This window comes from Pteropus vampyrus, unplaced genomic scaffold (genome assembly GCF_000151845.1).
Source record: "Pteropus vampyrus isolate Shadow unplaced genomic scaffold, Pvam_2.0 Scaffold522, whole genome shotgun sequence".
In the NCBI taxonomy this organism is placed as follows: Eukaryota; Metazoa; Chordata; class Mammalia; order Chiroptera; family Pteropodidae; genus Pteropus; species Pteropus vampyrus.
Window position 1 is genome coordinate 285,495 of NW_011889303.1, and position 25,845 is coordinate 311,339.

Here is a 25,845-nt window from a genome sequence, read left to right on the forward strand (position 1 = left end):
AGTACACTGTTTATTAGTTTTCCTAATAAATATATTAGTTTTCTCTTTCTTGAATTCTTTTTCCCCCCATTTAGCTGGAGTACATCCTCAAGAAAATTTTTCAGGCGATAGACATAGGATATAAATATTGAGTCCCTGCATTTTTTTAGAATGCTTTTATTTTGCCCTCATTTCGATGGATAGTTTGGCAGAGCATGCATTCTATAATGAAAATAATTTTCTCTTGGAGTTTTGAAGGTATTGTTCCATGATCCTCTTGCATTATGGAATTGCTTAAAAGAAGTCTGAAGGCAGCTTGCATCTAGATCTTTTATGGTGTTCTTGCTGGTCCAGAGGTTTTGAAATTTCATAGCAACATGTCTGGGCGTATGCCCTTTTTCATTCATCCTGCTCAGCATTTCCCAGGACATTTAATCAAAAGCCTTGACTTTCACTCTGGGAAATGTTATTTTTATGAGAATTTCTTGGAGGAGGATGCTCCTATATTAATCCTCTGTTTCCTAGCTTTTCTACTGCTTTTTGTCTCTTTGCTGTATATGAGAAGGCAAAACTTCACCTCAGAATACTTGAGTATGGGTGAATCTTTTGTTCCTTCCTCTCATTTCTCATACTTTTTTTTCCCTTTTACATGACCCTTTCACCATCATTTTCCATACTTTTCCTCTCATCTAACTGTGGAGTCTGAGCATTGAGAAACAAAGAAGACAACTCATTTTGAGTTTACTCAGGCAATTGGATTATATTTCCACCACCCTAAGGGACCAAACTGTCTTGGTGTGTTTGGCCGCTATACCAAACCATAGACTGGGTGGCTTTTAAACAACAGAAATTCATTTCTCACAGTTCTGGAGGCTGGGAACTTCCAGATCAAGGTACAGTCAGATATGGTGTATGGTGATGCCCCTTTCTCTCATAGAAGATGACTTCTCTCTGTGTTCTCACGTGATGGAAAGGATGAGAGAGCTCTCTTGGGCCTCTTTTATAAGGGAACTTATTTCATTCACGAGGGCTCTACTCTTATGACCTAATCACCTCCAAAGGCCCTACCTCCTAATACCATCACATTGGGTCTTAGGATATAACATACATGAATTTCGAGGGAAACATAAACTTCCAGTGTTAGCACAAGCTATCCCTAGAACCTATTTTAGGAGAATTTTGAGGCTGAAGATCAGATGGGCTTTTCTCTCCTTTCAATGCCCATATTAAGTTAATGGTTCTTTTTATAAGTTCATGAGTGTAAGGTTCAGAACTCAGTGACCAACACTAGTCAGAAGGGGTTTTCAGCAAAGTCTCCTTACTTTTTTCAAGATAACATTAAGTAATAATTGGATATAATTACCCATATTGACTTTTCAGTTCTCTGGTGGTTGTGGTCTCTATCCTTAATTCTTCAAAGATCTGACCAGAAATTGAGTAATTCTCTATGTTAAAAGGAGATCAGGCTCCTAACTCATAACCTGGTCATTTCTCCTTCCCCTTGAGATAATCTGCATCCCCATTTTATACCTAACTTGATAAATAGTGATGACATCTAAATGCAACTTTTTTTCCTCTCATTTTGAGACAAAGAGATAGGGGCTCCCTTCTAGTTTCTAACAAATTATAAACCAGCAAATCATCCAGAAATTCCCAAGACAGTATGCACGTTATGAAGACAATCAAACACCTTATGCTTTTGTCCTATTTCCTTTTTATATATTTTATAAGTTATCTTATGGAAGTGGAATTGTTTAAGCTTTGATGTCCCATATTTTCAAAGTGACATATAGCAGTCCATATAGTCACAGTAGAAAGAAGCATCATGACAAAGATGTTCCCTTGACTTAATTTTGCAGGATCATCCAAGGGTCTTCTGACACAGTTTCCCAGAGTCACAGCAGTGGGGATAAGTATGTGACTGTTAGAGCACTGGAAAACCTTAGGATAACCCCAGACTCTGGGGAGGGTGGTACTCCATTAGGAGTACTTTGACAGAACAGTTTGAGAGGGACTACATAATGCCTATTATTGTGTATTAGTAAAGCTGTGGAGTTATATGTATTTGTTAAAAATCTAATTCTTTATCAGTCTTCCCCTTGCTTAGTAATTCTCTTGTGTTTTCATGGTAATAGTGGCTCATCCTTTTCAATTGTCTCAATACCTCTTATTTCTTTTTCACTTATTATTGTGTAACCCAAATAGCTCCCTATATATCACCCACTCATAGGCCTAGGCGAGGCTACTTTAACATCTTATCCCCAGGCCTGTTAGATCATTAGCCTTTATCTGCCAAGGGATAAGAAGGTCCCCTGTCATTTCACTTCATGTGTTTTCCTATGAGTCCTTCATGAGAGAGTATGGTGGATAATAATATAGCACCTAAAATGAGCCACTTACATGAGCTTTTCCATCTTTCAGTTGGGCCTACTGCTTTTGTCATCCCTTTAATCCATACTTGCTGTTCTTGCTCTTTCTCTCCTCCGATGCTGCTGTTCTCTTTGCCTTGGCTGCCTGCTAATCTCTGTTCTGGTGGTCGTCCCTCCCTGACTTATCACTAGTGATCCATTTCCATGTCTTCTAGACCTTTAAGTGTGAGTACACTCTCCTCCCTACCGTTGCTGTTTGGAGTCTTCATTATCCCTGTCTCCAGCACTCACATTCTCGGTCTTTAGGAAAACACTTCCTATCTCAAACCCAGCTTAGGAAGAGAATGTCTCATGGAAATGTTGCTTGGACCCCCAGTGATAAAGGATACTGATGAGTGCCCAGAAAAGTGAAAGAAGCTCTGTGTATACTCTGGAGAATGTTAGCAAAATTCTTATTGTAGCCCTTTTTCCTACCTCAGTCTCCAAAGCATCATGAGGGGTGTGCCCCAGACTCTCCTCTTTACTCAGCATTCATGTAAGCAGCCTGCCTGTACTCTTTGGCTGTGATCCCATCTCCAGTTCTTCACTATGTACTTTTGAGAGGTGAAGAGCCTATCTAGTGATCAACTTTCATTAAAATGAAGCAAACTACTTGGTTTATCATAGAGACAAAAAGTAGAGCAGTGGTTACCAGGAACTGGGGTGGTGGGGAAGGGAGAAAGGAGTGAGGGGTTATTGTTTAGTGGGTATTGAATTACAATATGGGATGATGAAAAATTTCTGGAGATGGATAGTGAGGATGGTTGCACAATACAAATATACATAACGCCACTGAACTGTATACTTAAAGTGGTTAAAATGGTAACATTTGTTATGTAGATTTTTACCACAATTTTTAAAAAGCAAGAAGAAAAAAACTTATTCAGTTTAAGAGAAGTGAGGATTGCAGAAATGCCTTAGGAACAAAACATTGGTGCCTGCTCATGGCCATAGGTCTGTCCACTGCCTGTAAGGCAGGGTTGCTGTGACTTGAGAGCCGGCCTAAGGAGAATACTTTTGAGAAGAATTAGTATTCCTTATAACTTCCAATAATAGTTAAGAGTAATTCGTATTGAAATCTGAAGTATTTTTTATAGTCAATACTTTTTAGAACAGCGACTACATTTCTTGGTCATATACCAGTATTAATCATTCCGATGATGAGTAAATGCCAATTTCTATGCATGACTGTTGATGAAAATTAGCGAATTAAAAGAAATCATCCTCATTTCAGTGGCATTAAATATTTATTGAAAGGAAATTGACTTAAAAGCATATAATTTGTAAAAATTGACAGTTAAATACAGAGATACAAGAACCCATGTTTTTAATCAATTGCCAATAATCTAAGCGTGATTGAGCTTTTAGCACAGGAAGATTCATAGTTTGGGGGTACATTAGGGTTTCAGGTATAGAAGTCCAAGCTAGTAAGAGGTTACATGTTGGAAGAGAGTCTGTCTTGTTAGTCATGGACCAGAGTTTGAACCAGACAGAAGAGAAAGAAAATAGGGAAGAGTTTGAGCCAGGAGTCCATTCTCTGTGCTGACTTTAAGCAGCCTTGTGTCTTGGAACTGTTTTTCAGGAGAGGTACTTCTAGGGTAAGTGTTAGCCATAAAACTATCTGGAGACATCATCTGGCTATAAGGGTGTCTCCTGAAAATTTAGTTTCTCTGGCACACTGAATAGGTCACTTTAGCCCCAGTTACATAATATCTTCATAAAGGCAGCACAATTCATTGTGTTGTGGAGTTAATTTAATAAATAGTGCCTGTCTCCAGAGCCCATGCTCCTTCCACTACACTGCCTTTATGGAGTCTTAAATGTCCAGAGAAGCATGAAATATTGTATCATTTTTAACTATGAGGAAAAGGTAATCGTAATGCTCACTCTGTATATACTTAAACACACAGCTTCTTTGGCACTTCCTTTTCCTGAAGCACATTTTTTAGTGAATATAAAAGTGGAAATGATACGTAACTTAGAATTTTATCATTCTTCAAACATCTAGTGCCTCCTCTGTACCAGACATCATGACTTCATGCTAAGTTGTAGAAGATATTTTAGATACAAAATTTCTCTCAATTCAAGTATGTGATCTAGAAGGGCCCTTCACCTATTCCCATTTCATTTTAAATATTAGGAAACTCAGGCCCAAATATGAGTTTCAGTTCCCTGACGTCAGGCAGGTGACTAGAGGTAGGGCCCAGAATAGAAGACAACTCATTGTATAACAAATCTATCTGGGTCTCAGTGGAAACAGGCAACATGGTCAAACAGGGTAATTTGAGGAGAACTTAATAAAGGGACTTTTCATAAAGGCATGGTCAGGATTCAGGATTCAGAGAAACCAACAAGAGACAGTACAGTACTCCAGGACTAGTAAGAGTAGGGAGCAGTTGCCACCCATAGGCCTGAAAGGACCTGGAAAAGGAGCTGTGGCTTTCAGTAGAGGGACACATGCAACATGGTGACCTGGCAAGAATAAATACCATAACCCCACTGTTTTCCTAACCTCTAATATCCCACTAAGACCTCCTATTAGCTGAAGTCAACAGAAATCAAAGGCAAGAGAGCCCCTTGATGTAGTCCAAATGGGTCAGCCTTAAAGGCTCATAGTAGGAAGGAGAGTGGATTTGTAGTGCCGAATGGCAGATGCACAACATATAGCTCCCTAGAGGAAGACTGCTAGTATGCATGTGGTATCCAAATGTTAAGACATAGTTTTAAGGTTAATCAGTTGCTGGAAGAAGGTTTCTGACTCTTTTACAAAGGGTTTCACATATAAATGCTGAGTTATTTGAATATGGAATTTAAATTTTTCTAATTTAAAAGAGAAAATATTGTTTAGAATCATAGAGTTCTAATAACTGAAATACCAAGGACCTCAGTGGCTTGAAGATATGCAAACTTCATTGGCCTGTTTCCCCCAGCAGCTCACCAGGGTCACCAGGATCTCAAGAATTCTTGAGAGACCATAGGGAGTGTTTCGCATATGTTTAAAAGCAAGTCTATCCCCAAACTCTCTCGGTCATTTCTTCATATATCCTGTTTCTTGCCCAACTGCTATACTATGAAAAAAATATCCCCCTGTGTAACACCCTTCGTGCTAATATAAGCCTGTGAGTCTTCTGCCCATACAGGCACAGCTAGCTGAAATCACTTGCACAGGACTGCTTTTAGCCAGCCATATGTTTAAGGGTGAAAGCCCTGCCTGCAGGTGTCTAGCTATGCCTGAACCAAGAGAGAAAGTCCGCCTACTTCTAGAGCAGTAGCAGACTTCCAACATTGTACCAGCCCTATGTGAGTGGACAGATGTCAAGTAGAAAGGAGAGATAGGACTGAGCTTTCTAATTAAGCAGTCCACTTCCACTCTGAACAGAGAAGTAAGAGATAGAAAAAGTTAACAGAATCATTTCGGGAAGAGAGTCACTCCTCTTGGGAGCCAGGAATGGAAAGAAGCAGTCCCATCCTAACATTATATATTGCTTTATGAGATTTTTCTAAATGCTAGTTCACAAAGGTGGTTGTCAGCAACCTTTTGATCTTGTTCCACAGAATAGATGAGAGATTTAAACACTAATTGGATCAAAGCAAGACCAGATAGGGCTTAGGAAATGGCTTGGACTGACAAGGTTCGGAAAGGGGTCCTGTGGGAGGTATGAATTATTGGGCCAATGCAACAGTGCCAGGCTTCAAAAGAATTTCAAGGAACGCAATGAAAACACTGTGGCAGGCTTTTACACATAAATAAATATACCTAATTTTCAGAAAAGCCAAGCAAAGAGGAATTTCCTCCCCCTTTTTAGAGGTTGAGAAGTGGTCCAAGAGAGGTTGTGGGTGGCCTAAGAGATAACAGAGCTGGACATCAGGTCACCAGTTACCAACTGCTCTCCTGCTCCAGCTGTATACAGCACTGTGGGGTGTGCCAGAGCTCCTATTTCCTGCAGACACACCAAGGGGTGTTGCTGACCTCTTTGGGCTTTGCCCAGCCCCAACCTGTTCTTGAGTTTTGTTTCATGGTGTTCTTTTCAGGCAGAAAGTCCCCGATGTCTAAAACCCTGTGCATCAGATTTTCTATTATTTTGCAAGAATCCTAACATATCTGAATGTTTCTGTTTACTTTGCACAGGCCAGAACCCCATGGTAAGCAAAATGTAGACTTCACAGGCACTTCCAGAGAAGCTACAGTGGGTGGTAAAATATCTTTAAGTGGATTTTTCCAATTAAATAATTTCTGTGGAGACTGAGCACAAAGAGAGTGGAAACCCAATAGCAAACTTGGTAATTCCTGAGCCTTCCTGTTATGCTGACAGTAAGGGTTTAGATGCACCAGGATTGGGAAATCAAGGATTATGGACACAAGAGCTAAAACCGAGCTCTTAGTGTTTGTAACTCCAGCGACTGTGTAGCTTTGGCAGCCCCTGCCCCATCTGTTCAAGGCAGAGGGGGTGATGCCAGTGTGAAGAGGAGCTGGTCACACTGATGAGGCTGCACTTTGCAAATAGAAAGTGCAATAGAAAGTGTTCTCTCATGGCTAATTTTAGGGCAGCTACTTAGTTCACACAGGCAGAATCATCTGGGTAGCCTTCTGAGGAAAGGATCTGAGGGCCAGAGACACAGTCCTAATAAATATGTTCCTCCCTTTATGTCAATCACAGGGCAATGCTGTTGATACCATTTGCCGATTTCTGTGTTCTAATTCCTTTTCCTAGTCTATGGGCTTCTTAGAGTGAAGGCAGTAGAATGTTCTGTGTACTGGCTCAATACCTTAATGATGGTATGGCCCCTACAGGCCCAATTAATTCTCCTTAATCTGTACAATTTTCACCATGAGCCAGTACTGGGAGAGCCTCCTGTCTGCTATAAGAGTGAAAGCAGGAATAGTTCTAAAATGTAGCTTCCAGTTGGATAGCACCCATTGACTTATGATCATTAATAGGAATTATTATAATGGCTTTAGTCCTAGATAAAGATATTGCTGTGATCTCAAGAATATTTGGCAGTTTCATAAGAACCACAGAATGTGAGAGCCATGTCCAGGACCTTAGGAAAAATGAGGAAGACCATAGGGGGGCAGTTACTTACCCAATGTCACAAAACATAAATGGTGGCAAAGCTGGTCCTAGAGCCCTTAGAACATTCAGGCTCTTTCCTGGGGCCTCCACGTACAGTCAAGCAAGTTGCACGTTATGCCCTGGCCTTTCTCCTGGTGAAGTCTTTTGACCACATGGCCAAATGACCTGGGTTTGGTCTTTGTATGAGAGAAGTGGTTATAAGATTTAGATCACTCTTTTGTAGGAAGCCTTCTCCAAACCCCAGATTATGTATCCCCCACTTGTAGGCTCCAGAAGCATTTTGAATTGTGAGTAATGTTACAGAAATTCTGTTGATTAGTGGTTGCTTGAGGGCATGGCCTCGTTTTATTTATTTTGTACCCCTGGTTTGGTCCTTAGCAAGTATCAGGTGCTCAATAGGAGTTTGTTCTCTTGTCCTCAGTAACTCAGCTCAGTAAATACCTATTAGGCGCCTGGTGTTTGCTCATTGCCAGCCCACTTCATAAAGTTTCAGGAGGCCTCACAATTTATTAACCAAGGTGACCACTTTGTGGCAGTAAGATTTAGTCTGGATATGGAGTAGCTGAATCCTAAGACACCTAATGGAAAACAAAACAAAACAAAACATATTTATTGAGTGCCAGTAACTTTCAACTTTCAAAGCACTCACTATAAACCCAAGAGGTAAATACTATTATTATCCATTGTTACTATGAGAAACCAAAATACAGGGATATTTATCTTAGGTTGCACAACAGATGTGAGGCTGCAGACCTTGACTGTGAGATTCTAGAAGCTGTGTTCCTAACTGCTGGGCTATGGTGCCTACAGTATAATTAAAGAGCAAGGTCTCTGCAAGATTGCATTTCCCAGACAATTTAAGTTCAGTCTTTTAAATACCAAAACATCTAATTTTAGCCTAGAATCTATTACATGCTTCTTATCCAGTGTACCTCAGGGTCACCATTCAGAAGATGCCTCTGGGCTATTGAGGTGTGTACAGAGCTAAGTTCCCTTTCACTGGCTAACTCCAGAAGCTTTGATTTTTTAATGCAACAATTTTATTATTTTTAAGTTGAAAAGCAATACATGTTCATTGTTTACATTTTAAAATATAGAAAATAGAATGGCAGAGTAAGTAAATGCTGTGTTTGCCTCCTCTCATAACCACATCTAAGTTGCAACTAAACTACAGAATAGCCATCTTTGAGAATCTCCTGGAGTCCTCCAACTGGGGACACACAGAAAAGACCCCCGCTCCAGGCTGGTAGGAGGGGTGGAGATGCGAAACAGACTGGTCTCACACTCGTGTGGCAGTTGAGAATCAGAAGGGATATCTCGGCTGTGGAGGTTCCCTCTGGAAGAGTGAGGAGTCTTGGCCCCATACGGGGCTCCAGTGCCAGGAAGAACAATCCCCACAATTTCTGGCTGTGAAAACCAATGGAGACTGTGGCTGAATGAAACTAAAGGCTGAGGGTGTTGCAGACTTCCGTCTTAAAGGGCCCATGCAGATTTATTCACCATTGGACTCACTCACTCTGAGCTCCAGCGCTGGACCAGCAGCTCGAAAGATGCTGGGAATTTGGGGGAGGAACTGAATTATTTGGCTTCAGGGCAATGGCTGGAATGGCAGCTTTTTTCTAGACAGAAGTGCTGACAGGGGGCATTGTTCCTTTGTTGAACCCTCCCCACCTCCCAGCATGTAGACCCAGACAGCCAGCATATCTGAGACTCCATCAACATAGCTAACGATTGCCCTGCCCAGGTGATTCCCTCAGACCCTGCCTCTCCCAACGTGTGGACCCACCCACACCATTTCCAGTGGCTTTTCTGTGCAATGGCCCGTCATAGCTCATGCTGAGGACTTTCCTAAAATCTCTCAAAGGTTCACAAAACCTAAACAAGCAGCATCTGGCTTCAGTGTGCTCTATACCTCTTGCTGAGCAGCCCCAAACCCAGCCTTGGTTTGTGGTTTGGCCTTTTGAGACACTTCCAAGTCCAGTGTGGGTGGTGGCCATCTGCGGATTGTTGGTGGCTCATGCCAGGTATCCCTGGGCAGGGCACAGCCTGCAGCTAAACTCGGCCTGTGACAGCGCCCCTTCCATGAGGCTCCAGCCTACACACTGGTAGCCAGCTTCGATCTGAGCCTTAGCACCCCTGGGGTCACATTTGAGAATGATACACCCAAAGAGAAGACAGGGAAGGCCCCAGAGCGCTGCTAAAGTGAATCTGGCTCTGTAAGGTCAGCCCCTGAAATACAACTCTGACACTGGTCATGGCCACCACATGATTGGTCACCACAGCCAATCAGCCCAAGAGTCAGTCCCTCCCATTGACATGCCAACAGCAACCAAGGCTCAACTACAACAGGAGGGCACACAAAACCCATACAAGGGACATACCTGGAGTACCAGGCTCAGGTGACCAGAGAAGACTGTGCCACTGGGATCCTACTACAGCACACCTACTACATAAGGCCACACTACTAAAACCAGCAGATACAGCAGTCCTAATACATGGAAACAAACACAAGTAAAGAGCCAAAATGGGTAGACAAACATGTCTTAAATGAAAGAACACAACAGAGCTCCAGAAAAAGAATAAACAAAATCGAGATAAGCAATCTACTAGATGCAGAGTTCAAAAAACGCTTGTTACAAGGGTGCTCAATGAACTTAGGGAAGGGGTAGATGAACTCAGAACTTTTAACAAAGAGATAGAAAACATAAAAGTGGAGATAGAAAACAAAAAAGAACCAGTCGGAAATGAAGACTATAATGACTGAAATGAAGAATACCTTAGAGGAATTAACAGTAGATTAGATGAAGTGGAGGATCAGATCAGCAATTTAATAGATAAGGTAGCAGAAAACACCAAATCAGGACAGCAATAAGAAAAAAGAATCCAAAAAAATGAGACTGGTTTACAGGACATCCGGGACAACATCAAGAGTACCAACATTCACATCATAGAAATACCAGAAGGAGAAGAGAGAGAGAGAGCAAGGAATTGAAAAAATAAAAATAAAAAAAAGCAGCAAGAGAAAAACAGTGACCTACAAAAGAGCTTCCATAAGACTGTCAGCTGATTTCTCAACAGAAACTTGCAGGCCAGATTGGCATGAAATATTCAAAATGATGAAAAGCAAGACCTACAACCGAGATTACCCGGCAAAGCTATCATTTAGAATCAAAGGACAGATAAAGAACTTTCTAGACAATAGAAAGCTAAAGGAGTTCATCATCAACAAGCCAGTATTATAGGAAATGTTAGAAGGATTTATTTAAGAAGAAGATGAAGGAAGAAGGAAGAAGAAGAAGAAATAGAAACGAGATTAAAAATATGAATAATAAAATGGCAATAAGTACATATCTAGCAACAATTATTTTAAATGTAAATGGATTAAATGCTTCAATCAAAAGATAGAGTGCCTGAATGAATAAGAAAACAAGACCTTACATATGCTTCCTATAAGATACTCACTTGAGATTGAAAGACACAGACAGACTGAAAGTAAAGGGATGAAAAAAATGTTTCTCGAAAATGGAAACAAACAAAAGCCATGATAGCAATACTTATACAAAACAAAATAACTTTAAAACAAAGGCTACAACAAGAGACAAAGAAGTACCCAGTAATCCCACTTCTGGGTATTTATCTGAATAAATCCAAACACTATTTTGAAGGGACATGTGAATCGATATGTTCATTGCGGCATTATTTATAGTAGCCAGTATATGGAGGCATCCTGTTTGTCTGTCAAAGGATGAATGGATAAAGAAGAGGTGGTATACATGTATGATGGAATATCACTCAGCCATAAAAAAGAATGAAGTCTTGCCATCTGCAACAACATGGATGGACCTAGAGGGTATTATACTGAATGCAGTAAATTAGAGAAAGGCAAATGTCATGTAGAACAGGATAAACAAACGACAGAAAAAGCCCATAGATACAGAGAGCATGTTGATGGTTGTCAGATTGGGGAGTGAGGGATGAGCGAAGGGGGAGGGGATTAAGAGGTATAAATTGGTAGTTACAAACTAGTCATGGGGACGTAGAGTATAGCATGAGAATAAAACTCAAGGAAAAAGATTAATAAAATATGAAGAGATAAAAAAATATAGAGAAAATAAAGTATTCAGATGAAGTCCTCGTGGTTACGGAGAGGGTTTGTTGATGAGGGAATTCTGATGTGGACTGTTCTAGATGTTCCCCTAAGATTTCTTCTAATACATAGTTTCCACGTTTATTCAATTCCCTGAAACAGCTAACATCTCATCATCAGAGATGCCTTGTCTTGCCTGTTTCCTCTACCTAATTACATTACCACTTTCCCTACAAGGCACCACGTGATATCCTCAAGTTCTCCATGGCCTGATGGTCTTAACTAAATTTCTCGGTGTTATCTTTATTAGGCCTCCAAGACACAATTGTTTAGGATTAGGAAAGCATCTTGTGTTCCAAACCACGATATAAATATATTTACTTGATCAGGTTTGCTCAGTGATATTTATGGACCATCTGCATCAGAATATGAGATCTGAGATGCTTGTTCAAAATGGAGATTGAGTCTAGTGACAGCCAGAGGAGAGGGGTGAAGGGTTAAAGAAGTACAAATTAGTAGTTGATAGATGGTCACAGGGATGGGGAGCACAGAATAGGAAACGCAGTTAGCATTAATATAATGACTAGGTGGAGAGCCAGAGGAAAGAAAGAGCAATTAGAGAGATTGTTTTACAAACTATATAAATGTCTAACCAATGTACTATATACTTGAAACTAATAAAATAAATTTTTTTTTTAAAAAATGGAGATTAAGGCTCCTCACCCAAGACCTATTAAATAAGACTGTCCAAGACTGAAGTCAAGGATCAGCATTTTTCCCTGACCAAAACATGTTTTTTTATTTTTCATTAGGAAATTGTCAAACATATTGAAAAGTAGAGAAAATAATTAAATAAATTACACGTAATCATTACTCAGTTTTAGCAATTATTAACCCATGGTCAGCCTTGTTTCATCTATAATTGGAAGCAAATTCTAGACATATTTATACAAATAACCACAATACAATTAACATATCTAAAAATAACTAGTAATCTCTAATATACATTTCTCATTTAGATTTTCTTATTCAATAAATGTTTCTTAATTGAGTAGTGTTTTAGATGCTGAATCATGTAATTGGTCATGTTTCTTTTCTATGATAAATGGGATGTTGAGAGCCAATCCTGTTACCACCTCTGGCAACTTTACCAAACCTCGTGTGTGCATGTTGGCTATTTACCTTACCCCCAGTTTCATCTTCATCTTACTTCTGTTTTCCGTTGGCCCTGATTTCCTCACAAAGTTTGTTTATCCTCCTGTGTGGTATACATTTTTAAAGCTGCCTCAAATCCTTTTGCAAAAAGGTAAGTCCTGTAAACGACCATGTCAGTGATCTTGAGCCACTTGCCTTACTTCATTTTGAACTAGTCTTTTAAACCAGTTCCTATCATCCAGCTTCTGACCATGAGTTTCCTCTTCCTTTTTATGTTCCACTCCACCTCAGTCTCAGTGCTCAGCACTACTTTTCCAGCTCTAATCTTTTTTGCTTCCCTCCTCAATTGTGAGTCCAAGTTTCCTTTGCCCGCCTGGTCCTGGAAACAGTTCATTTCATTCATCCTGAGCATCTGCACTGGCTCAGCATCCGTGCTGCCTCATGTGTGTCCTCACCATCAGCTTCCTATAGCCAGGAGAGGACAAGACGTACACAAAATCTTTAGGTTCCAATATAATCATCTTGAAAATTCCAGTTCTATGGGTCATCAAGAGTTTGGGAGGGCAGTTGAAAGAGGAGAGAAGAAGATAAGAAGACTGGAGTAGGTATGAAAAATGTCATCTCCCTGTTTTACGTTGAGCTATATTTGTTGCTGTAAGAAGTAGATGGGGCAGGACTGACATGGGAGGGACTAGGACAGTAGCTCCCAATTGCTGGTGCTTTGTTTATCCATTGCAAGGTTCTTATAAGTCTGAAGCCAATTGATGAAATACAGTGTAATGGTTTTATTCATAAAGCCCAATAGAGCATTTTAAGGGAACTCTATTTGTTTTTGGTATTAAAATATCCTTGTATGAAATGAACGTGATAGTAAATGAGTTGTATATTTTAACATCAGTATGTACAGAGTAAAAAGTTGATAGCCTATGTCAGTCAGTCTCATGATATTTTGTTCATGATTCTAAAAGTCAAATAGAGATGAACAGATAAGAATGGCTGTCTTTTATAGGTTCATCTTGGAAGGAAAACCATGCTGGTAGACTAAGGTTATTATGATTTGTTCCTTATAAACCAAAGAGAAGGATTAAATAAGGACTGTTTTCAGAAATAATTTGGGATTATAGATCCAAGTTCACCAGAATGTACTACACCACCTATACTAAGCCACATATACTTCGCAGACTACAGTAGCTAAAAAAATGTTTTTCATTTTTTCTCAATAATACTTGTTCTTTATAAAAACAATAAAGAAATGAAAGTCCCTTCTAATTTCATCCTAATGAAAATGGCTTACTGTATCTGCATGATTTTCAGTGTAAAAATAAATACTTTTTTTCATGAAAACATCAATATATACATTTTGTCTATCAACAATAGACAGTATTTATTGTTCTCTCATTTTAGAAATCAACCTTCAGCTTTTATATTTCTTCTTTCTACTTCTTAATTGCTGACATTTTTTCTATTAATTTTAAATTGTCAGCGTTGAAAACATTCAGTTCTACAACCATACTGATCTTCCATTCTTTGTCTGTTTCTTGATTCTAAAAATTGGGAATCAATAAATGACGTTTATGTGATAATGAATTTAAAATTTTATTTAATATAAAACCAAGAAGCATACTATGATTATTTTTCCTTTTCTCCAAAAAATTTCCTCCTAGAATTTCTAATTTCTCTCTCTCTTTCTTTTTTGTGAATGCCATTTGATGGTAATTAATGATGTTTTTAAGAACTAAACTCTCTATCACATCATGTTTTTTTTTAAAGATCTTCTTTATCTGAGGAGAAACCCTTCCTAGAGCCCAGCCTTCCTGCCCCAGGCTGGACTGGCTCCTCTCTAGGCCTGGGGTTCAGCTCTTACACTAGGACCTCACTGATCTTTGTGTAATTTTTCCTGTGCACTGTGTTTTCATCTTTCTCATTTTAATGTCATACATTCATCTTCAAGTAACTTCCTATTATAATTGGACGGGAAGTAATCTTTCTGACTTTCTATAGGTCTGCAAATAGCATTTTCAGCTTTGACATTTCATTGATAGTATGTTTGAGTTAGGATGTAAGTATGGAAATTAAATATAATTTTTCCTCATAAGTTTGCAGGCGTTATTTCATTATCTAGTGTTTTTTATGAGAAGTCCAGAGTCAGTATGGTTCTAATTTTTTTGTGTCCATATGATTTTTGTCTCTTAAGTTTTTGTGATTTTTCTCTAATTTTTAAGCTTTGAAATTTCACAATTGTATATCTAAGGTAGGGTTATTTTATGATAGGTGCTCAGTGGAACCCTATCAACTTCTTCATCAATTCTAGATAATTTAAAAACATATCTTTTCTTTGAAGATTTTTACCTTAATTTTCTCTTTCCTAATACTCTGGAAAATTTAGATATTAGATACTAGTATCCTGGATGCATACTCTATATTGCATGTCTTTTGCTTAAATTTCCTGAGTCTTTGGTCCACATTCAGGCGATAGTCCTTTACCCTCTATTGAATTTTTAATTTTAACTTTTATTTGTTTTAGCAATCATGTTATTTTACTTCTAAGAACATTGTCTTATTCTCCATTCCATTTATTAATAGTCTACTCTTATTTTATGGATGAATACCTTCTGGAATCTTCCTGTGAATGAAAGGTTTTTTAAGTTTTTGTTTACTCTCTGATTTATCCTGTTTTCTCTGGGAACTTTTTTTTTCTTCTTCTTCTATATGTTGATCTTGGTTGCTATAAGATTTCCTTACATGACTGGTGATTCTTTGCATCTTAGCCATATTTCATAACGAAGCAAGAGAAAAGCTGACTATGAGGCTGTGTATCTGAGATTTTAACACACAAGATTTACTTTGAGGGAATTATAAGTGGTTTCATATGTTGCAAGAATATAGAGAATTCTGCTCCAAGGCACTAATCCTCACACTAGTTGCCTTGTTTTCTCCTTAGACAGATCGGACAATATTTTAGTGAAGAGTTTCAATCCATGCCTATATTTCTAGCCCAACATCTCAGTCTTTGCCACAGTCATGCTGGAAATGACTATCTTGAGCCTGCCTGAGTTCAGTAGGTCAGGTTGCCTGCCCCTGAGATGTATTCTCCTCTGCATTTTCTGTGTGTGTATATCCTCCACCACACCTCTATCCACATACTGTCTTCCAGAAAAAAAGAAATTAAAACCCTGTTTGCTGACTTCCCATGCTATTCTCTTTGTGATTGTGGGTTTATACTTTTTATTTATTTTGTATCACTTAAGAGGAAGGGGATCCTCGGGAAGGAGAGGATATGAATATATATGCAGATGTACCGTTATAAATCACATTTCCCCTTAAATATTTGATACACATATTTACATCTATATTTCCTTACTAATATCAGGTCGAAGTATCTGTAATCTCCTCCTGCTAACAATATAAGACATTTAATTTGTTTTTACGTCCTTCCTTCTTCCATGTTTTATTGAAATTGTTAAAATTTAATCGTGTGCATAGTAATCATTCCTTTACTCTTGAGTGTTTTTTTCATAACAGTTACATTAAACTTCATAATCTCTTAACCAGCATTATTTAGATTCAGTACCCTTTCTACTGTTTTCTTTGCTCATCACTAATTCCTGTGATACAAAGAATGTAAGTATACATCTTATGTAGTATGCTCTCCTCTCCTTGGTTCTCTATTCTGACATAAATTTTTGTTTGAGAATTTCTTTAGGTTTTATGCAGGAGAGAGTATATGAATAGTATGTTTTCTGAGTCATTGACTACTGAAAATGCCTTTCCTTGCCCCTCGTGATCATGTGGCTGGCTTTGGAATTCTAGGGCTACAATCTCCTTTCCTTGGATCAGGTGGAATCTCAAGGATATTTGCTTGTGGTTACTGCTACAGCCATACTTCTCGCTCTTAGCCACTATTTTAAACATCTCACTCCGTACACGAATTAATTTGCCTCTTGCACTAATTTGTTTTATGTCAAGAGCAATTTATTCTGATGGCTCAGCTTGATTAGCCTCTTTTAAGTTGATAATTTTTCCCATTTGTCCCCTGACTTCTCTTTGGTTGTCCATTTACATGTTCTCTCTGGCCCTTCACAATTTAGAAGGGCAGCTACTGTTCCTCTGGCTATATGCAATGTGTGGGTGCTCAAGCTTTTCACTCATTGGACAATAATATTCACCATTTTGTAATAAGTCTTTAGGCTTGTAGGGATCCCTTAGAATTGTAGGCATCCAGGTGGGATGTCTGCTGAATCTGGAGGTGTCACTGTGTGTTGTATCTGGTGTCCAGGGATGTTGCCACAATACGTCATGTCCTGTGGCTAGGGCTAGGAGCGGTAGATGAGGGTTCTGGCGATCCAGTTGATTGCAGGGCATTCCACTTCACTTCTCCCCTCGGAGGAGGCACTTCCTGGCAGCTCTGTGTACACTTTCACGCAGTTGCCCACAAACAGCAACACATCCCTGCTCTGGATCATACCTGGGTTACCTTTTGTTTCCTTTATCCCCGAATCTCTATCTGGTTATTCTCTTGAGCCTTGTACAAAAAGGACCAATTACACTTTCCTATTTTTTTGGAAAAATTGTCTTTAGAGTAATAATTTTTGATGTCACTATTTTTTTTTGCAATTTTTATCATGGAATATACCGTGAAGGCCAAAGAGTATATATAGTGAATATATGTAGTTAAAGATCAGTAATAAAATAAATGACCAACTAACTGAAGAAATAACTTCTCTTCTAAATAAAGCTATTTTGTGATTCTAAGGGGAATCTCCCTCTCCCTTTTCTGAGGTCATGAGTATCAGGTAGGTAGTTTGTATGGCCTTAGTGGCTCCACAGCAGTTCGCTCAGGACTTCTTTCTGAAAAATGAGAGAGAAGCACGAATGTAGTGTGTAGAGAGCACCCTGAGCTGTTTGCAAACACAAGTCCAGTTGATTACGCATAGTGATTGGTGTGGCTGTGCAGGTCACCATTGGTCTCTTGGCAGGTGTTCCTTGGCCCACTGTTAACCCACATGACTCTTTTGTATGAATAAGAAAAGCCATTCTTGTCAGTTTTCTGTAAAAACTCCAATGTACAAAAAAAATCTATAATGACTATGCACGTGACTAGCACCTCCTGGAGTTTACAGGCCATACTATAATTCATGATAAACAGCGGGTGGCTACAGTGCTCCTCAGGTGGCCTTCATCAAACATTTACTCAATACCTACTATGTGCCAAGTACTCTTAGAGGCTTGGGATTCAATGCTGAGATAGATGAGATCCCTGCTCTCATGGATGCCCCATGATTAGACTTGTGAGCAAGCTGTTTTTTGGGTACATGAGCTGGCAGCCAACAAACAGGCTGGAGTTGTTCCTGAGCTGGGTCCGGGCCCTGTGGTTTCTAGCAAAGTGGGCCCAGGCTTAAGCTTATTTAGCACGTTGTCTATGCCAAGTAAACTGAGATTGCTTAGGTATGATTCTTAAGTCCAGAGTGGCCATATGTCTTGATTTACCCTCGAAATCCTGGATGAGGTCTCTTGTTCCCTGTGATTATTAATATCACCTCTTTTCCCTTTTAGAAGTGTTCCAGCCTTGGACAATAAATAATAAGTTGTGCGTATTAGTCAACTTTTTGCCATGGCAGCAAACATCTTCAAAACCTTAGTGACTTAAAACATTGAGTATTCAGGTGTTGCTCATGGATCTGTGGATCAGCTGCAGCTCTGCCCCAGTCTGTGGGTCAGGTTTAAGTTCACTTCTTATTCTGGACTTTGTACCACAGTCATCCCAGGATGGCACCCAGGTTGGAAGGTCAGCCCTTATATGATGAGACCTTTTCTTCTCACAGTGGAGGACAGGAGCCCGAGAGTCCTGTGGTCTGAGGTGGTATGGGTCATATCTATTCACATTTCATTGTCTAGAGTAAGTCACATGGCCAAGACCAACATCAAGGAATAGGGGTTTCTGCTTCTCCCTTGGAGGGCGGGGCCCTGTGGTGGGGGAGAGTGAATATTGGGTAAATAATAAAATAGTTATCACATCACACTTCTAAACCCTACTGCCTTCTGGCTTACCCCTCCTTTAGCCAGTGCTGGTGGCCTCCTAGTGATGTCTGTTTCAGAATAGTGCTAGAGTGATGAATAAGATGTAGGGCAGGAGTTTTGCCCCATTTGGATTACAGAACATATTAAGGGATTTCATTGTGGTGCAGAAACTGTTTTGTTTTTAGATTTCATTGGAGGACTGCGTGGGGGTTGATGTTTGTGTTTGCTGTGGCAGCCTGATTGACTGCGACCAGGTCTCTTTCCCTGTGCCCCTGGCACTACCACCTATCATAGAAGTCACACCAACAAACTTTCCACTCTACTGTGTGAGCTGTCAGAACCAGGTGGAGCCTGCAGCAAACCGTGCTCCCCCGCCTCATGTTGGGGCTCTATGAGGGGTGATTTCTAGTGCTTTTTACTTTGCCCTCACTGACTACCTCCTTTCCCCCTCCCCACCCTTGTTGCTCTGCACCCAGATTTTTTTTCCCCTTGGTATCCCTTCATTTGCCTATGTTAAGGGTCCAGCACTGATTAGCTTTTCCTTTAAAACAATTCCAGAAATTTCTCAATGTTACTGGTTCACCAATGGATTGATAGTACCCATCCTTATTTTTCATTGTTATGTAGTCTGCTTATCCCATTTTAGTGGGACTTGAGGAGTGAAAAGTGGCAAAGATTTGGACTCAGTTTCCCATGTTGAAACTGGAATCCCAGTGTTTTTAGAACAGAGATATAATAATGTTTCACCACGAGGGCAAAGATTGATTAGAGATACATTAGATCCATCACCAACCCCGACAGCTGGCTTTCTGTCAAGAGCAACTCTTCATGAAAAAACTGTTTTATCATTTCATAAGAGGGACCAGGTACCTTCAGAGTCATGTTGAAAAACACATGGATAATAGATGGTCAGCTTGACTCAGTAGATAAATGATTTGCAGGAAGGGTTCACATGCATGCCTCAGGAGAAATACAACTTGTCATGCCTCACAGATTGTTGGCGTGCTGTGGATAGTTTAAATTGTGACTATTAAATAACTAATTTCTAATAATTTTCTGTTGCTAGAATATAAGTGTCTGAAGGTATGAAATGTGTCTGTAATGTTCTCCATTGTATCCGCAAAACCTAGCATAGTACCTGGCATGTATGAGTAGTCAGAAAACTGGCTGAAGCAGTGTAAATATTAATGATGGGCATCAAAGGCGTAACCTGGGGAGAGTCCTTGGAGCTCCTGAATATAGTGGACCGTAGTAAGAGCATTAGGAGTGTTCTTTAAAGCAAAGGGTTTACAGTCACCACGGTGCCAGGATTGAGTTCAAGTTGATACCTCAGCCTCCCAGGCTCTACTATAGGGTGGGATGAAAGACTGCAGGCTTTGTTCTGAGGCATTAGGAGCACAGCCACTGGACACTGCACTGCCATGGATCCCAGCTGAGGCCATGGAGCCGCTTTCCTGGTAGCAGATGCTGTCGTTGCCCTGCCCCATCTCCTTTCCTTTACCAATAAAGGCCAGCCCTTGCATTCATTTGAATGTGGAATCTTTCTGGCCACTGAAACTTACTTTGCTACCTGTGCTGCAGGTTGGAAATGCCCCTTGAGAGCTGCCCTCAAATCAATGACTGAAGGCAGCTGATATTATAAATAGCCCATGGCCCTGGGCCCGGGGGTGGGGAGACTCTAGGTAAGTAGAGCCTCCCCAGCAGGCTTACCCTCAAGTCCATCACTGTGGTAACTGGCCTGAGGAAGCCCCTTTTACTGGCTTCCTTCCCTGGATTGTTTCCCTACTCCCAAACCTGTGTTTTCTTTACCTCCTCGATAAACCACTTGCCCTTGAACACTTGTCTCAGTTATGCTACTTGGGAAACCCAAAGTAGGACAGTTGTCCCTGGGTCCTAGACACCCTGACCACTGGGCTGTGATTATTCTTGAGGCTTCAGAGAATTTTAGCTTCATTTTGCTTAGACTCTTCAAAGTTAATACCAAAAACAAAACAAAACAAAAAACACATTCTTGTTTCTCTTGTTTTAAAGTTGTTACTTAAATGGTTCTACAGCTCTCTCAGATGACAGAGGACTTTTTAAGGACAGTCAAAACTGCCCTGCTCATACTATATTAATGATTTGTGTTGCTATGGGATGAGGTCTCAGTGACTCGCAGGGCCTTCTTAGTCTCGGTGGATATACCCTGTCTCTTGCTATAGCAGGCTGTTTATTGTTTCTAAACACAGCCTGCATGTTACCTCCTCTATATTTATGTCCAGGTCTTCACTGTTGGTGCCTCAGAATCAGGTGACCCAGTGACATCCCCAGCCTGGCCTTCTGCAGCCGGCTCCTGAGGGATAAATGGATGAGAGGGTCATTCTGTCTGTGCTGTGCAATGGGTGGGCACGGAGTTGAGGGGGCAGTCATACTGACCTTTGATCTTTGCTTCTTTGCAGATATCTCAGTGAGCCTGCTGACCCTTGTGGTCACCGCCTGTGGCCTCGCTCTCTTTGGCGTGTCTCTCTTCGTGTCTTGGAAACTCTGCTGGGTTCCGTGGCGAGAAAGAGGCCTGTTCTCTGGTAGCAAAGACAACAACCAGGAGCCTCTTAACACGGACACAGAGACCAATGAGCAAGAGAACAGTGAGGGCTTCCTAGACCCTCCCAGCCCCTGCCCTGACTCCTCCATGAAGATCAGCCATACCTCCCCTGACATTCCCCTCTCTACCCAGCTGGGGGGCCAGGAGAACTGTGCGCATGGCGTCCGCGTGCAACGCCAAGTCACAGAGCCAACCTCGTCAACTCGGTCAGTAATGCCTCCTTCCTTTCTGAATGCAAGGCAAGGACCACCCTGTCCCCCTCTCTCAGCAGCAATGGCACTGAGTATCCAGGGAACCTGTCACCTTTCACACATCCATCTAGTATCAGAGGCATGAATATGGGAAAACTTGGTGCTTCCTCTATTCCAGAGAAGTTCCTGAGCTCTGCTTAGTTTCTGCTTGGTTCATAATAGTAGTCACCACTGCTAAAATTTACCATGTCAAGTTCTAAGAATTCTATATGCATTATTTTATTTTAGCTCACAACTTTGTGTGAGATGGATCCTATTGTCATTTCATTTCACAGAAGAAACTTAACTCAAGGAGATTAAATAACAAAATCTTATATTGGTAAGCACTCAGATCAGGGTTTGATCTCTGGTTCAACCAACGCCAGAGCCTGAATTTTTAACCACTCCTAGTGCTGTGGATTTTATCCCCTGTGCCTCTGACCTAGCCTGGCTGTCACACAGAGCCTCTCTTTACACCCCACAGAGTGGCTGGAGGTCTTTGTTTGTCTCTACCCTTTACAGGGCCAACAGAGTGCCCAGGTCTAGGGTCACTTTCTTTCTGTGGCTGGATGCTTTCTGCTCTTCAGCAGTGGAGAAATAATGTAGAACAGTGATAAAAGCAGGGGCTCTGGGGTCTGATGAACTGGCTTTACTTACATACGTGATACTGGACACGTTACTTAACCTCTGTATGTTTCTCTTCTTTTTCTATAAGAGAGGAATAGTGATAGCACCGATGTAGAGGTGGTTTTACATCGGTGCTACCGTTTAGTGAAATGGTAACATGGACATCATGGGCTTTGCACAAGCCTGCACCTAGTAACTATTCCAAAACCTGAGCTGCCATTTTACTTTCAGTATTGCTTTTATCAGCATGATTATCATTGAGACTGGCCTCTTGCAAGACTCAGATGTTGCATAAAGGTGACTTTGAGGTTAAACAGCCAATTCTGAATCATTGAATATAAAACTTTAGGAAAAGAGACTCAGGAATATTTCTATAAATGAAAATATTTGCTTGAGCGACAGCCAGAGGAATAGTTTGTGCTGTTATTTGAAAAATATGTGAACAATTTGGGGGCATTTTTTTAAATCTTTTTTTATTTGTTCTCTGGAAACAGAAATAAGATTTTACCCTTTTTTATGTTAATCGCGTTTATCCTAGAGGCTCCGCTCATTCACATTAAGTAGGATGGAATATGACAGTTTATAATTTAATTTTTTCAGAAACCTATTTTAGCATCATTTCCAATTCTGAATCAAAGTGCTAAACCTAAAATATTCCTCTGTGAGGAAATGGATGGTTGTTTGCCATTTGATTTAGAAGAAATCCTCAGATTTTATCGCTAGGTTTCTCTTCAGATTTAACACTTAAATTTAACTGGAGCTCTCTTTGATGCTGCTGTGGAGTTGGTGCAGCGGTGCAGACTCATAATAAAATCTTCTCGGACTTCAGTAATTGGAGCCTTTGAGATGGAGTCTCCATTGAGATTGTCTCCTATTTGGTTTTACTCTGCATGTTAATTTTTCTGATCTGGGTTGCATCAGTACAGGGTGATAATACCTGCGCTTTTATTAGATTATAGATCTGAGGATTCTGCCACAATTCTAATGAATTGATAGCAATCATAGCATTATAATTATCACAATATTTCTTCTGGCAAAATGTGTAAGTACTCTGCATATCAAGAAGTATATTTTATTTCAAAATAAGAAAGATATCTTTACTACTGATTTGTGAAAATTAGGAAGGAAAAAAGTAAAAAGAGAAGATGGAGGGAATTATCCCTGTAAAATGTATTTGTGTTTAGATTTATTTTAGTTTTCGGGTTATGCAATTAAATTCTTTTATGATGGCTAAAACAAATTTAGTACCATCTGAACTACCATGAAAAAACTAAACTCTTTCCATCTGCATTTGGCCTAATACTGATAATTTGCATCATTAGGTATTTAAAACATTCTTATCTAGATTAGTGCTGACCTAGTTTTATGGGTTATGTCTGGAAATACATGTCTTTGACTCCATGGTCTTACCATAATAAGAATGGTGTATGGTCTTCTAATTCTTCAGGGATTGTGTTATAAGCACGCGTGCGCACGCGCGCGCGCGCACACACACACACACACACACACACACACACACACACCATTTTACTGACAAAACGGGACAAATGAGTGAAATTTCCTTCATGCTCCAAAACATTTTTAACATTCTTTTCTAAGTAATATTTCTGATGCCATATTTGGAAAGGGAGAAGGTACTTTTTGCTGAGATGGCCCTAAGCAGTATGCTTTGCTAATTATTCTTTCTTCTCCCTTCTTTCTCATTTTGTTCTTTATTTTCTCACTGCTGTCACTTACTTTCTTACTGCTGTTTCTCCTGTGGCTGTTTTCACTTCTTCTCCAAATCTGCAGGACACCTCCTCAGCCTAGAGCTAGACTTAGGCTTTCAGTTAAGGACATCCCCACTGCCACTGCGATTGGCATACTCCTGTCACCGCTTTTACGTTGGAAATTTCACCCTCTCCTGGCCTCTTCAGCTTGGACATGTGTGGCTCCCACCAGTGCCTTCTGGAATGTTCTAAAGATGAGCTTCGTTTCATCTTCTAAGAATGTTTCTGGTCAGGATGACTTTGTGTTGTTCTTTCAAGATCAACCATGTTAGCATTCTCTTTCTAGTTAGTGCAGTTACTATTAGAACCCTCCAAAATTCTGGTTAATTCTTTTTAATTCGAATGAAATTTCTTTTGTATAATGGCTTAATATTCTGAGAATGTGGGGGTTTTCTTTCCAGAATTTTTTAATAGCAGAACATTTTAAAGGTCTTTGTTCCAAATATATGAAAATCCCTGCATCTTGAAAATAGAAGGAACCTTGAAGGACTATCTAATAAATCTCTTGATTTATGTGCCAAGATGGAAGTCCAATCTGTTTTTTTAAGCCCTCTCAAATTTTCTGTGTAACTTGTATGTATCTAGAATAAATACATGAGCACCGTGGATGTAATAGTTCCTGATAATTAAATCCAAGTAGAGAAAATACACATTTACCTCTAGTTTCAGGGTTTCATGGAAGTTGAGAGAGGTCTAGGTAACTTCCATTTTTTGAAACTGTCAGTTTATTAAAATCTGAAAAAAGAGAACTAAAAAATTCAAAAACTTGTTTTAAATGTTTACATCTAGCCAATGCTCTCAACACAAAAAAAAGTCTAGCTTAGTAGAATTGTGCTACTCTAGAGTAATTATGTCATTTAATCCAAGTGTACCACTAACTGAAACTTCATAAAAATTTCAGTTAACACACCACAAACTCCTTATCAGGTCTCTTGAGGCTCTGTGTGATACTGCCACAGTCTGCTTCTGTTACCAGTCAGCCTCACCGGAGGACACTGTTAACATGGCCTCGGTAGGAAGCTTTACGGGGAAAAAGCTAATCACACTCTAGCTACACTAGCCTTTCTCTTAGTTCCGTCAGTATTCGTGGCCGTTTCCTGCCTTGAGGTCTTCACACATGCTGTTCCCTCACCTGGAATGCTTTTCCTTTTTCTTTGCCATGCCTGGCTCCTTTGCAGCTTTCATTCCCACCTAAAATGTCACCTCCTAGAAAGGCTCCCTGACCTTCCTATCTGAAGTATGTGTTCTTTCCTCTACTCCCTCCCACTCTTCATTCTCTCCCTCATTGCCTTGCTTCCACTTCTTCACGGGATTGAACTCTATTTCTAACTAAATGATTGTTTGTTTATTGCCCGTACCCTGTCTAGACTATGAGTTCTGTGAGCTCAAAGACCATATCCTCTTTGTTTCTCCCTGTACATTTAACCCTTAGTGCATGCAGCCTCTGGCACATAGCAGACATTTTTCATGAACGACTGATAACACATTTGTCAATATCAGGCCACTTTTCTCGTGTTCTGACAAGAATGGCAAAGGGAGAAAAATATAAACTGAGTAGAGCCTATAATGGTATGAGGCTGGTGGGGAAGGCCATTCGTCCCAGGTCTCACATTCATTAAGAGCCTTACACTTAGAATTTTGACCTTATCTCTGAACTAAGCAATTCATAGAGTCACAGAAATACACTAACAAAACTGAAAGAAGACAAGCATTGCACTTTAAATTTGGGTCCCATTACTTGCTACAACTTCAATAAGTGGTACACTAGGATTAAATGTTGTAATTACTCCATAAGTAGCACATTTCTCTTAAGCTAGACTTTTCTGTATTGAGAACATTGGTTAGATGTAAACATTTAAACATAACAGTTTTTTAAATTACTCCTTTAGTTACTTCTTCAGATTTTAACAAACTGA

At 40.0% G+C, this 25,845-nt stretch overlaps 1 protein-coding gene across 1 annotated transcript in view; it reads left to right on the plus strand.

The window, feature by feature from the left end:
* SYT9 (synaptotagmin 9) overlaps window positions 1-25,845 on the plus strand; it is a 165,738-nt gene that overhangs the window by 30,661 nt on the left and 109,232 nt on the right. Inside the window, exon 2 of the mRNA XM_011383492.2 lies at window positions 21,161-21,509. Within this exon, the coding sequence (XP_011381794.1) occupies window positions 21,161-21,509 (349 nt within the window). The remainder of the gene's footprint in view (window positions 1-21,160; window positions 21,510-25,845) is intronic.